The sequence below is a fragment of the Lutjanus erythropterus genome, chromosome 12 (genome assembly GCF_056507025.1).
Source record: "Lutjanus erythropterus isolate fLutEry1 chromosome 12, fLutEry1.hap2, whole genome shotgun sequence".
Lineage (NCBI taxonomy): Eukaryota > Metazoa > Chordata > Actinopteri > Lutjaniformes > Lutjanidae > Lutjanus > Lutjanus erythropterus.
In genome coordinates, this window is record NC_139328.1 from 10,684,811 (window position 1) to 10,698,782 (window position 13,972).

The following is a 13,972-nucleotide window of genomic DNA, read 5'->3' on the forward strand; positions in this document are numbered from 1 at the left end:
GGCCCTGCTACCTCTGCTAAAGCGATTCATTTCAGCCTCCTCTGCTACTGTAACCAAAGAGGAAAAAAACTTATTAAAAAAAATGAAGAAAGTGTGGAGATGATGAAGAATCAAGGTAAGAGACAAGTTTAGGTAAATGCTGCTCATTATCTTCTCCTCCTCCGCTCCTTCTCGCTTTTCAGTCAATCACTGGAGGAGAGGAGGAGAGGAGACACTCCCAAACTAACTGCCCATTGGCCCATAGGCATTTTGGGAGATTTTAACAATTGAGTAGGGAGGGAGGGAGAGAGCAAAAAGTCAGTGGCAGCGTAGAGGTCTTTGAATCATTGGTCCAGGCCTGTCGACAGGTGGCAGAGGGAGAGGCTTGGTGACGTCCAGTCCTTCAGAGAAAAGACAGAAAGACAGAGAGTAGAGGAGGAGAAAGTTGAAGAAAACCCTCAAGGGTAAGGCAACTTTTTGATTTTGTCCTCAGTGATTTAAACATGAAACTTTATTAGTATTGTCCTCAATATTCCTTTTGTTATTGAAGGTGATTTAGATTAGTGGAAGTTATATTATCCAATTAATTTTTATTGTTAAGTTCTGTGTCATCTGAAGTAAAACTAAACATATAGACTAAATGGAAGTAATATTTGATGACTATCAAGAGAAAAAATGGCTGTTAATGTAAAGTTGTTGATTGTGTTAATGTGCTCATGAGAGTGTTCTTGTTTATTTCTTCACAATCTCGTAGGGACCAATTACGTTTTTTCTTCCCTTTTGGCACTCTTTCTTTCTCTCCATCAGTCTTTTTCACACGAAAAGATCTGTCTTCGCTCTCTCTCAGCGTGTCTTTCCCTCCCATCTCTATTTCTTTCTCTCCATCTAAACATCCCTCAATCTAACTTGACACCTGGAACTTATCAAGTGTCCCGGCCATGACTGAAGCTGCTCTCATGTTAGTTTGGTTTTGCATGGCAGCACTTTGTCTGTGCAAAAGATGCTGGTCAGCGATAAACACTGAACTGTGATGGGGTTTGACACACTGAATCAGGTTATGTGAGCTCTGTTGTAAAGTGTTGGTGCTCAGTGTAGAGATGTTAATGGTGCATCTGGTAAAGGTGAAGTTAGTTTATTTATTTAATATACTGCTGTATATCGGGAATTTCCTCTAAGGATTAACAAAGTCTTATCTTAACATCGAATAATACATCATGATTTGTTTGTATGTAATATTTTGTTTTTTTGAATCTGCAAAGTTACTAATGATAAAACTCTTCACTCTTTCCCTCTGAAATGTAATGCAGTAGAAGTATGACGTAGCAGAGAATGGAAATACTCATGTATACAAGTAACTCAAAAATGCACTTGAGTATTTATAATATTTGAGTATTTCCACTTTTCAGTGGCAAATAAAGTACTTTTTACTTTACAATATTTATTTAAAAGCCAGCTACTTTACAGATTAAGATTTTACCTAAAAAGTATAGACTCATTTTAGAAATATGATGTATTGTTATAGATTAAATAATTAAGATACTACTTTACTAAGCTTCAACTTGACATTAACATTATAACATTAAAGCACCACTACCAGGGACAGTATAATGAGTACTTTTACTTCAGTAGCAATTTGAATGAATGACTTTTATTTGTAGATGAGTATTTTTCTAGTGTGGTGTTGTCACTTTTACTTTGTAAATGATCTGAATACTTCCTCCACCACTGGTATATATATATATATATATAGTTTTTGTAGTGGGTTGCTGAATGTATGGTATCAAACATAAGGCTCGTAGGCCAGAGCTGGCCCACCAAAGCATCCAGTCTGGCCCACTGGATGACTTTGTGAAGTGTAAAAGTTGCAGTGAAGTCAATAATTCCAATTTATATAAATAAAATACACTGCTATTCCTGATTTATATTGTTGCTAATCATCTAATCCTTTGTGTGTTTTCAGAATGTTTCACTTCTTCACAAAAAAATAAAAATAAAAATAATGGAGGTGTTGTTATTTTGAGGTTATTATGCGATGGTCTTCCTGGTTTGCCCTGCTTGAGTTCAAATTGAGCTAAAATGAGTTTGACACTCCTAATGTAATGTAATTAAAAATACAATTACAAAAGAGATTTCAAATTTGGATCACTTAAAAAGAAAGCATGACTATATGGCATATTAAACAATGTTATTTTTCCCTTTGGAGCAGCTGTGACAGCCTTTAATTCTAGCAAAAAAATGCATTTCAGAGGTATTATTTATGATTTGTATATCCAGTTAATATCCACATTGTATTGTAGATAATCCAATATTGTCTGTCAACAAAGCTGCCAGCACTAATTTTCCTTTAAGATAACAACATAAATATCTGTAATGATACATGCTGGGGTGATGGATGTCCTCACAGGGCTGTCGATCCAGTAGATTTACCTTTAATGCTACTGTGCTGGCTCGGGGAATACACAGAAGCCCTCTCGCGAAATGAGCTACAGATGTGGGCCCTCAGCCATGCAAAATGATAGAGAGAGAGAGGGAGACAGAGAGAAGGAAAGCGAGAGACAGAGCCCTGAGTGGGTGGCTTATAAAAAGTGTTCAGATTGCATAACGAGACTCCTTTCACAGAAACCTCACACTCCAGTCGAGTTTTTTCATTTGCTTTCACTGATTGAAAATGACCCCCAGGCACACGAAAGCTACTCAAAACACATTTTTATTATTTCAAAAACTTATCTCTGTCTCGAACTTTAAGCTGTTTTAATAATGCTCGGGTTGTGCTCTGCTTTTTCGTATCTTTTCAGATGGTTAGGTTTTCATCTGACAGCCCCACTAAGGGGAATGGAGCCTGTATGGGTTCTGACGAAGCGAGGTCCTTATCGAGGTCTACTTGTGGTCTGTGTGGCAGCAGGAGGCAGACAGAATCATGAAGATATGAGCTCTGCTCTCAGACGATAATTGCTTTCAGCTTCGTTTTATTCATTTTCGTTTCCCCGTTCTGTCTGCAAGCTGCTGCGGAGGAAGGGAAGGAGGAACGGGAAAGGGACGTCCACAAGTTTGCAACCGCACATAAAGGCATAATCGTCCTGCTCCTCTGGAGATGTGGCTTTAAAGTTTAGTTTCCCATTAAATAAGCAATATGTAACAATTTCATGTCCAAAAATGAGTGTTGGAGCCAAAATAGCAAATTGGATACATAGGCTGTATATTAAATAGGTTGAAATCTTATTTCATTAACATTCTTTGGTTGAGGCAGTTTTTTTCCCCACCCCCTTCTTAAATCAGTTGTAATTGGACAAAATCAAGTGTCCTACACTGTAGTCGATCAGCTGCTTAGAACTGTCAGCTGTTTGCCAATGTGAAGTTAAACCCATTAAAAGTTGCAAAAGGATGCCCGCACAATGTCTAACTTGCAATATATAATTTATTTGCAGTGTTTCAGTACTAGACCTTCATCAGGCAAACTTTGGTCTAAAGCCTGTTATCCTGAAAACAAATTTTCACTGCTTTTCTTTGCTGTCAGCCTTTTCCAATGGAGAACTGAAGCGTCCGTCTTTGCTTTCTTCAATGCCACCAGACTCCTTGGGGAAAAAAAATGTTTTACCCCACAAAAAACTGGAGTTGTTGGTCTTCACAGTCTTGATCTGTTAGTTTGTTTTGTTTGTGTTATCGTGTGACTTCTGTGTTTTATCACATTATTTCAGATCCAAACTAACTACTACTAACTACTTACCATGGCTCAAGGCAGAGGTACACCAGCAGCTCCAACGTCCTGCATGATAAAATTGTGGTTGTGAAGCGTGCAGAGACGGTGGCTTCAGTTCTCCATTGGAAAAAGTTGTCTAACGGCAAAATAAAGCAGTGAAAATGTTTTAAATATAGCATACACTTAAATTAATACTGATTTCTGTGATGTAAACTTTTTAATTTGTGGAATTAATTGCCTAATTTTCATAATAAATGTTATAGGAACGTGAACAAAAACTGAAATTGGGTTCACACTCATTTCTAATACTTTTTAAATGCTTGCTGTTTTGTCCATGAGCTCTAAATTCCACAATCTGAATGATACAGCGGAGTTTCCAAAGGCTTTAAAACCTCTCTTCTTGTCATCCTCAGCCTTGTATGTTTGGTCCAATGAGATTTGTCTTGAGTTGAAACCTGGCGAAACAGTCAGCCTTTTGTCTGAGTCTTAATGGCTCTCTAGAGAGGATAGGGCAAAGGTGCACAGAGCGAACAAGTCTTCTTCTTCTCCCTGTCTCTCTGTATGTATCTGCATTCCCAATACAAGTGTTTTTTTTTCTGCAGCTGTTTGTCTTTGTTTTCACTGGTGGTCCTCCCCTCCCTTTGTCTGTTAATCCCAGTATTTAATGCAACCACTGTTTCCAGAGCATAAAGCTTGTCAAGAAAGCCTTCAGTGAAATGCGTCTGTGGATCCAGACAGTATTGTCTCAAGGTGATTAAATTGTCTGTTACCTTTGCAGAAAATCCCTCCCTGCCTCGTCTCTGTAAGCTGTAAATGACAAGTTTCACACACATACTGTACACACATGGGCTTCTTTCTCCCATATAAAAGAGTGAACACACATTAGCAGGTAGTCAACAAACATTTTACAGGCCCTTTGGCATAGCTCCGCTTTGACATCGAGAAGTTATTGTCAGGAAGGAATTTTTAACTGTGTTTATGGACATGTTGAATTTTACTTGAGAGGGTTTGAAAGCCAGGTTGAAATGCTATCTGCTCGGGTCCTGTGCAGAGTGAGAACGTCCACTGGGCTGAAGCCGGCCCGTTCTGTTTTCCTGCTTTATCCTGTGGTCCTTATGCACATTGTCTAATGACAGTCAACAGGCTTTAGATTATTAATGTGCTGGGCACTGATGCAAGAATAGAGTTGAACATCTTTATGTCACTGATCCACTGGAAAGCATCCAGTAAATCCAGTCTGCTCTCTCAAAACTTTCTGTCCTGATTTTCGTCATGATGACAGCTACTTAATGCTCCATTCATCATATTTCATTCAGTGGTACCTTTACTGTCATTTCGCTGTCCAAAGACCATCTGCTCCATTCATCTCTTTAATACTTGAATATATATCAAGCCTAGTCCCGGGCGCTGCACAGTGGCTCCTAATACTTAGAATGGGTCAAATACAAAAAAACATTTACTATGTTGTACTGTGTATGACTGATAAATAAAGTTTATTCACCATACAGTACACCACACTAGATCCATCCACCACTGATTTATTTATCCATCCATCTATCTTTGCAACTATCCATACATTCAACCATTCATTCATCCATGCATCATCCATCCATCCATTAATCAGAACATCCTACCACTGATCGATCCATCCATCCATCCATCCATCCATCCATCCATCCATCCATCCATCCATCCATCCACCCCTTAATCCACTAATTCCCAAAGTCCCCACTGGCCCTCCTCATTGGTGGACGGTGAAAGCCCTGCAGGTGGGCCTTGAGAGGTCACGAAAAATAAATAAGAATGTTTTAAAGTTATAATTTCATAAATGTGAAATCACCATGAAATATTTGATGATTTTTTAAAGTAATCATGGGATTTAGATTATGAGTTATTCTTCACATCAGAACCTAAATTACATCTCGTCTTGTGTGATGATCAAAGCGATTAAAGGTTTGGATGGGTCACACAAGATTTTCCAGATTTCAAATTATTAAGGTTGGAATTCATATATTTATTAATCCATCCATCTGTCATCTTTCTGTGCATTCCTCCATCTATGCCTCAACTCATACATTCCTCCATATATTTATTCATCCATCCATCCATTCATCAAAACTTCCTTCACTCAGTATCTTCATTCATTAATGCATGAATTTATTAATTTATACATCCACATATTTATCCTTTTATTCATCAACTCACTGATTCAATTAACCCTACATCCATCCACCACTGATTCATTTATTAACCCTTTAACCATCTGGTTACACATCAGTCCATCTATCCACCCACCCATCTTTCTACACATCCATCCATCATCCATCATCCATGCATCCATCCATCTATCCATCCATCCATCTCTTTGGCATCAAGTCTCCAATATAACTGCACCACTTCCCCCTCTATAACCCATTTCCTCTCTCCATTAATCCCTCCATCTGTCTTTCTTTCCCACACCGGGACTTTCAGGAGTGGCCCTCGGCTATGCTTGGAAGGTCACAGTCCTATCACCTCCAAAAGAAATAAGAAAAGGGCCCGAAAACAGCGAGCATCGAGTAAAACCTTGACAGGGAGCTATAAACATGCTTGTTAAGCATCTCTGCGCGCCAGTGCTCAGTGCCATTCCACACAGCCATAGTATACGGTCTATAATATGGCTAACTGTGAGGCTGTCACTGATTCAAACACACTCCCTCCATCACTCCCTCTATCACATATTCACTCCCTCTCACTCACTTCATCTCTCTCTCTCCTCAGTTTCCTTTTAATCTCTGTTTCCCCTGTACTTTCCAGTCTCTCTCCATCTCCTTCTTTTAATGTCTCTTTTACTTCATCTTGGTTTGCCCTCCAAAGTCTTGGCCATTGATAAAACACCCTCTAAGGCTTTGACCACCACAAAGGGTTAAAAAAGCAATTTCCCAGTGATGTCATGGCTTGTATTTCTTGCACTGGCACCAGTTTCCAACCTCAGGCTTTTGACCAGCAGCAATCAAAAAGACAGCTAAAATAACTAAAGAGGGTCAACCATATTGAGTTTGGACTAGTCAGAAACAGGTTGTGGTAATTATACATCTATTTCTCTGCTTAAAAAGGACCAGACAGTTCTGAATCACAGAACTGCTTGAGTTACGTTCTGTGTAAATCACCAGAGTGAAGATTCATAAGCCAAAGTTTATTTTGCTTTGAAGCAGCTTTCAAGTAGCTATTAAAACAGAGAAAACCCTTAACACACCGCTCAAAAGGTCAGGTATCCTCCCTGCTCAGAATCTCCGTTAATCTGATAATGGTTTCATCATGGTGTCCGGAGGATTGGCAGGTTTAATGTCCACTTGCTGACATTTTAATGTTCTGGCCAGTGCTGTCTCGCGGTCCAGCGGGATTTTTAGGATCTGTTTCTTTCTGGTTCTCTGCACATTTTCTTCTTTTCCATCTGTTTTAGTCTTTGATGCGCAATGAACAAATGTTTGGGTTAAAAACATCAGAATAAATTCACAAAATGACAAAAAACAGTGAAGCAGAACAGTGGCCTCTTTTCTTAATGCAGTCTGTGCTTTTCAACACTACGTTTGTTAACTTTTACTACAAACAGATAGAAGTGGAAAACAGGTTGGTTTTAGCTCCACTTCCTATGTTACTTTATTTCAGTATGATAAGGTAGGTCAGCTGAATTTATGTGAATTAATAACGTAAGAATACCCTCGGCTCCCGGCAGTCTTTCAAGTGGGCTGTTACACTAAATTCCATTATAAAAGCAGGTGTTTTATGGTTGGGCCATATTTTTCAACTGTAAAACCTTTATTACACCATCACTAAGATTCACATTGATCTATAGGCACAATGTCATTTACTCAGTTAGATCATTCGCCAGCCTGCGATGTGTTTACTACAGACGTACGCCACACGTACGTTTTCATGTCATGACAGGAAAGTGACGTATGCGATTCACAAAGACGGATATAAACAAATCCCTCTAATACAGTACGCTTATGTGTGAAAAGTGCAGTCAGCTTATGTTAAATCTACATAATTTACTGGGGGGACAGTTGGAGTGGACTCGTCCCCTCTGTGTCCCCTGGTATCTGTGCTGAAATCTATGGACACAAATGTGCAGCACTGTAGAAACTTTAGGGTTTCGCGGTATATGCATATTCCATTGAATAATCCTGTATGATTTCAAACAGATTTATATATGTACTGTACTACTGTATGCATTACTAGGCAGTTTTCCACTTGTCAAACACCACAGCAGGGCTCCCAACACTTTATTACAGAGCTTTGAGTTGCTCCATTAGAGGGTTTGTGTTTCCATAGACCACACAAGCTCAGCGCGGTTAGATCACAAAGTTCCCTCTGCCACAATTCAAACTTTTACACCAGAATGTTAAATTCAGACCAAACTCCAAAAAAAGACCTAGTGAAGGTTGAAACTGGCTTACTATTTTTGAAAGCATGTAATTTGTCTTGCTGGGGAAGCCGCTGAGAGGTTTTAAGTTCACATGACATCACTGTCATTAGACACAATGACATCATCACTGAGGACAAGTTTCTGTGAACTCTGAGGCTTTGAAACGCCTGACTGAGCACAATTTATGGTTTTAAGTGAAAGGATCTTTGGCAAAGTGATGAGTGCTCACTTTCTGCTGCCATACACACACACACACACGCTCGTACACACACACACACACACACACCACAGTGACATAATGGTTCAGGTTTCCCGAGATTAAATATACAGCAGCATGCCCCACTGAATGTAATGTAACTTATGAATTGTCCAGATAGTATTTCTGTCCTCATTTCTCTATAAAACACTGACTGAAAAGCACAAATGTAACCCTCTTTAAACCCGGAGGCTCAGGTCCAGTCAGCCATGACGACAAACAGCTACAATTTCGGTAGTCTGTTACACAGAGTTCTTGCCAAAGATACAATCTCTAAACTCACACTAAAATACCAGATGGAAAATAGATTTCATCTCCACATGAAGCATTGTGTCATGCCACTGTGAGACTCTTGGAAGGGAATTTGATGTCCCCAGCCGTCATCAGTGAGGAGTTTAGTTTTATTCTTATTTATGTTCCTGTTGTGTAAGATGAAAATAACTTTGTTTAAATTAATAATCACACCTGTTGGGAAATGTGCTCATGAGGAGAGCTGTTTTTCACCAAGGTTAGCTTACCTTCTACCACAATTTTGTTTTGTTTTTTAAGGGAACATTTCCTTTACAGAGTAAACCTTCCAGCACATGAGACAAGAAGACTGGTACCACTCTCGTGTTTATATATTAAAGGACCAGAGTGTGAGATTTACAGAGATTTAAAAGCAGAATATGGCAGAAATGGAATACAATATTTAAGAGCCTGTTTTCATTAGAGTATAATCACCTGAATCTTCTGAGTTTCACAGCCACCATAGGCTTTCCTACATGATTGGAAGGGGAGGGTGAGGTGAGTGGTTGCAATCTGCAACATCACCATCACATGCCACTATATCCTACACACTGGTCCTTTAGCACAGAGCTGCAGTCAGAGGGCTATTAGCCTCGCTCCACAGAAAGACCATAGGCAGGGGGAGACATCTACAGGCTCTCTCAAAAATAAAAAAAAGTACCAATCAGCACCACAAAATGCTGTTTTATGAGTAGCTATGTGCTGTAACTACTTTGTACGTCATGGCAAACAACTGCTGGAAACAGGGACTTCTGACAACATGAAACACTGCTGCTTCTTATCTTTATGCTAAGCTAAGCTAAGCTAACTGTCTCCTGGCTCCAGTTTGGCACTATGCAGACATGGCAGATTCATTAATCTTCTAATTTTAATTCTCATGGAGCTAATGAACCACTGTAACTCTTAAAATGTTGAGCTGTTATTTACCTTTAATGATGTATCATATCGTGCTGGCACTGCAATGGGTGTAATAACTACAGTAATGGCTTTTGTGTTTTTGTTTTCTTTCCTGGAGCCATAACTAGCCATAAACAACAAGCCACCCTTATTTCATTTTTACTATTTCATGGAAACAATACATTTATGATGTTTTTTACTTTGGCAGCCGCTTTCTTTGAGTAATTGCAGTTGTGAAAGGATTATCTTCTAGTCAGTCTGCTGCATGCTCACAGATGCCATCCAAAAAAAAAAAAATCTGCATCCGTGTGAACCGGATGTCTGCCTCGTTACAGAAAATCGTATAACACGTCAGAAAAATGAACAATGCCCTTATCTTGTCCTCTAGCCATGACCACCAGACTCCTGTGGAGGGCCCCGTGCCTATTGGCCCTGCTTTGCATCATGTCCCCCTGCAGCTCCGCCACCAACCATCCAGACCCCTCAGCCCCAGAGCAGGAAGTCACCTTCAGCCACGTCTATAAAATCGACATCCCGGGGAGCCCCAGTTGTAAACTCGAGCGCCTGCCAACACAGGACGGAACAGGTCATAAACAAAAACTAAAAATCTGAGCCAGAAAGAATGCAACTGAGAATAATTACAGTCAGGAGAAGGAATATGAGCAGAGGATGAGTATGTGTATGCAATCTAAATAACCAGACTGAAAGAAGCTGATAAATTAACTGTTTTTGTTAAAGGTTATTATGTTAAATTAATGTAGTTTGGTATTTGACATATTTTTTACAGTGTGGCTCACCATGTTTTGGTATCTTTTTGGCCTCTTCATTTTTAAATAATGTTTTAGAAACTGAGAATTAATATTATGCTAAATATATTCTGTATGAGCATCGTGACCCATTATAGTACATATATAAATTAACAACAGCTTCATTTTTGTCATATTTTGTAGGTCTGCAGACAGAAACCACTACGAACGGAGAGAACGACATCATCTTCAGACACAACATCAGGCTGCAGACGCCAACCTGTAACTGTGAAGACTCCGAAAGCTTCAAGTCTCTCCTGTACAGAGTCAACGGACTGGAGGAGGAGGTCAACTACCTAAAGACGCAATGTACTCAGGGATGTTGTGGAAGAGGTGGTGCTGCAGGTAAGCTGTGCCACAACCTGATATACAGAGGTGGATGGCTGAGCTGGAAAGTCTATGGAAGCCGAGATCAGCCATGCTTGAAATTAGTTTTTTAACGTCACATGTAAACAAGCAAATTTATCATTAATTCACCATTATCATTAAAAAAAACTTCAAACTGGCTGTTCTTGGCTTCCATAGGAAACAACATTTTAATATCTTGGATTATCTTGCTATCTCAAGATAAGGAAATTAATATTCTTAAGTTAAAAAAGGCTTATTGTAACATGATAATGCAAGCACGGCCATTTCCCTCTTCCATAGGAGACAACCTTTTGTTTTCTTGTGATAAAGGGTTGATTTTCTCAGGATAGCGAAACTATTAGCTTGTGATCCCAAGATAAAGGCATTAAAAATATTTGCAAACTAGGCATTTCTCAGCTTCCATAGGAAACAGCGTTTTGTTTTCTTGAGATAGCTGGTTGATTATTTTGGTATCTCAAGATAGCAAGGCATGAAAAAACAGACAAATCATAACCTACAGTTCATAGGATAAACATGAGGAGTTTGCAGTAGGAAGCTGTACATGGAAATAGGTAAGTCTGGCACATTTATATGATGGATTTAGGCGCTCATGTGCATTATCCCTTATTATATAAAACAAACATGAGGAATTTGCAGGTAATAATAATTGAATAATTGACCTACAATAACACACTTTCACCCGTCTCTGTCTCCAGGAGTGGACACCAGCTGCAGTGGCCACGGTACCTACCAGCACGACACCTGCAGCTGCCTCTGTAACCCGGGGTGGGAAGGCCCAGACTGCTCCGTGTCCTCCTGCCCGGACGAGTGCAACGACAACGGCCGCTGCGTGGACGGGAAGTGCGTGTGCCACCAGGGCTTCACGGGAGACGACTGCAGCCAGGTGATGTGTCCGGGCAACTGCAACGACAAGGGACACTGCGTGGACGGGAAATGCGTGTGTTTCTCGCACTTCACCGGCGAGGACTGCAGCATCCAGAAGTGCCCCAATGATTGCATCGGTAACGGCCGGTGCGTGGACGGACAGTGCGTCTGTGATGAAGGCTTTTACGGCGAAGACTGTTCATTAGGTAAGCTGTTTAAATGCTTTACAACACAAAATGTATTACTTTAAAGTATTTTTTCAATGTTTGCGTAACTTGTGCAGTATATAGAATATGTAAATACATCTTCAGATTACAGTTAACAGACTTTGACCGCTGAAAAGTTTACTTTTTATGCAACACACTAGGTACCAAAATGAAACATAGCCAGAAATCAATATAATGGTACAGTGTTTTGAGAATCGATACAGTATCATAAAACATAATATCGTGATACTAAAGTGTATCGATATTTTCTTACACCCCTATTTCATATGGACTTCTGAAACTTAACACTTTAAGCGCTGGTGAAAAGAGTACTGAAAATCTGCATTACATGCTAAAATATTACTCAGTTGCAAGTAAAAGTACTGGTGAAATATACTTAAGTAAAAGTAGAAAGTACTTGTCTCAAAAACTACTCAGAGTATTAGTTACTTTTAACTTCTAATTAGGGTTGCAAATTGGTGTGACCACGCCTTAAAGTGGAATAATTTCGGTGAGAAGTTCTTAGAGAAAAATGTTCACCAGCATATTTTCCAGTCTATTTGGTCCCTGCAGACATCAGATCAGTCAGTTTTTTTGTTCCCTGTGGGCAGTTTCTATCTATTCTATCTGCAACATTTCCGATGTGACCTGTAGAGATTGATAGTGTCTGAGTAAGCATATTCCGTCATGATCTTTTTATGGGCAAATTATATATCTGGGGTGCAGCGTAATAACTTTTTATGACCCCAGCCTGCATTTAGTTTGATCTGTGTTTCTCGTGAGAATTAACTTTAACATTTTTATTTAGTCACCTCTATGGCTCTGCTGACATTAAGCTGTGAATATTAACTACTATCTCATGGAAAACACAGATGCTACAAGGAGTTCTGGGGCCATTAAAACATAACACTTGCCCCTAAAGCCTGGATCACCTTCATATATATTTCCTTCGTATATCGTTTAGTAAAAACTTTCAGGAACTACTTGAATTAATTCTTTGGACATACAGCAACCGATTCGTGCTTATATCAGCTTATCTCTTTGATTTATGATGCAGCATCCTTGGCTCATCATCTTGTTGGCAGTAGGTCTTTTTTTACTGCAGACGTTTCAACCTGTCATTGTAGGAAAAGCACTGTGTTACTAATAACATTAACCATGGCTCTGCTCTATTTAAGTGTCTCAGTTAGTAATGACAGTGTGACAGTGAGTCAGCATGCATTATACTAGGACTCTGAAACTGAAGCCACTAAATGGAATTCAGCCATTATTAATGTTATTACAGCTGTAGTTTTTCTATTCTGACATGTCAAAATTGTTCCATGAAAAAGTCCAATCAGATGATTAGTAACGCCCAGTGTGTTCACGCAGGTGCTCAAGGTACATTTGGGTTCAACTGCGTTATCAAATCCATTATAAATTCAAATAGTTTTATGTTTTAGCATTTGCAAGTAACTCAAGTCAAGAATAACAGCAACATTACTTACAACAGTGACACTACAAGATCTACAGAAACACTACAGTAACAGGGTAATAGTAGTATTTTTAGTTATTTTTAATGAACTGTTTGCACTGAATACTGGAGCTGCAGGGGAAAAAAAAACAGATGCTAAACTAAACAGGGAGACTCAGCTGAAATTGATGTAATACAATCAGCCAGATCATTTCTTTAAGTGTTTCCCCTTTGTTTTTGTTGTTGCAATTACACCCGGGCCACACTGCCTACCTGAGCAGCACGTGTGCATTGCAGAAGCTCTTGCTTTTCATTTTTAGCAAACATATTATCAGATTAGAGCAGCCACACAGCCTATGTGATCCGTGAATCTCTGGTACAGCTGCAGTGATGCTTCATCTAGAGATTTGACACTTACTTTTTCCGCATGAAACGCAGGGTTCTTAACAAAAATAAACCGTGAAAATGATCTGATGATCGATATCAATATCATACCAGCAACAAGGCAGCTTTCACTACAGTTCCAAGGTCTATATCTGTAGAATATATCATGAAAAAATGAATGGCAGTATTTTTCTGGTGCGCTCTCTCTCTCAGAACTGCCACTGCTTTCTGGTTACAACTCTTCACAACTCTTCTGTGAACTGAATGTAGAAAGATAAGGCTGACAGTAGCAGCGCTGCAGCAGCAAAGATGTCTGTGTGGATGTTTGCATTTGTTATTTTGTAGATGACCTTTGGTTGTGTTCA

At 39.4% G+C, this 13,972-nt stretch overlaps 1 protein-coding gene across 4 annotated transcripts in view; it reads left to right on the forward strand.

Annotated features, from left to right (window-relative positions):
• The first annotated feature begins 289 nt into the window (after positions 1-289).
• tnn (tenascin N) overlaps positions 290-13,972 on the forward strand; it is a 51,335-nt gene continuing 37,652 nt past the window's right edge. For all 4 annotated transcript variants that reach the window (XM_084732669.1, XM_084732670.1, XM_084732671.1 and 1 more), the window contains exons 1-4: positions 290-443; positions 9,914-10,111; positions 10,476-10,676; positions 11,396-11,770. In XM_084732669.1, the coding sequence (XP_084588795.1) occupies positions 9,916-10,111; positions 10,476-10,676; positions 11,396-11,770 (772 nt within the window). In that variant the 5' untranslated portion in view covers positions 290-443; positions 9,914-9,915. The remainder of the gene's footprint in view (positions 444-9,913; positions 10,112-10,475; positions 10,677-11,395; positions 11,771-13,972) is intronic.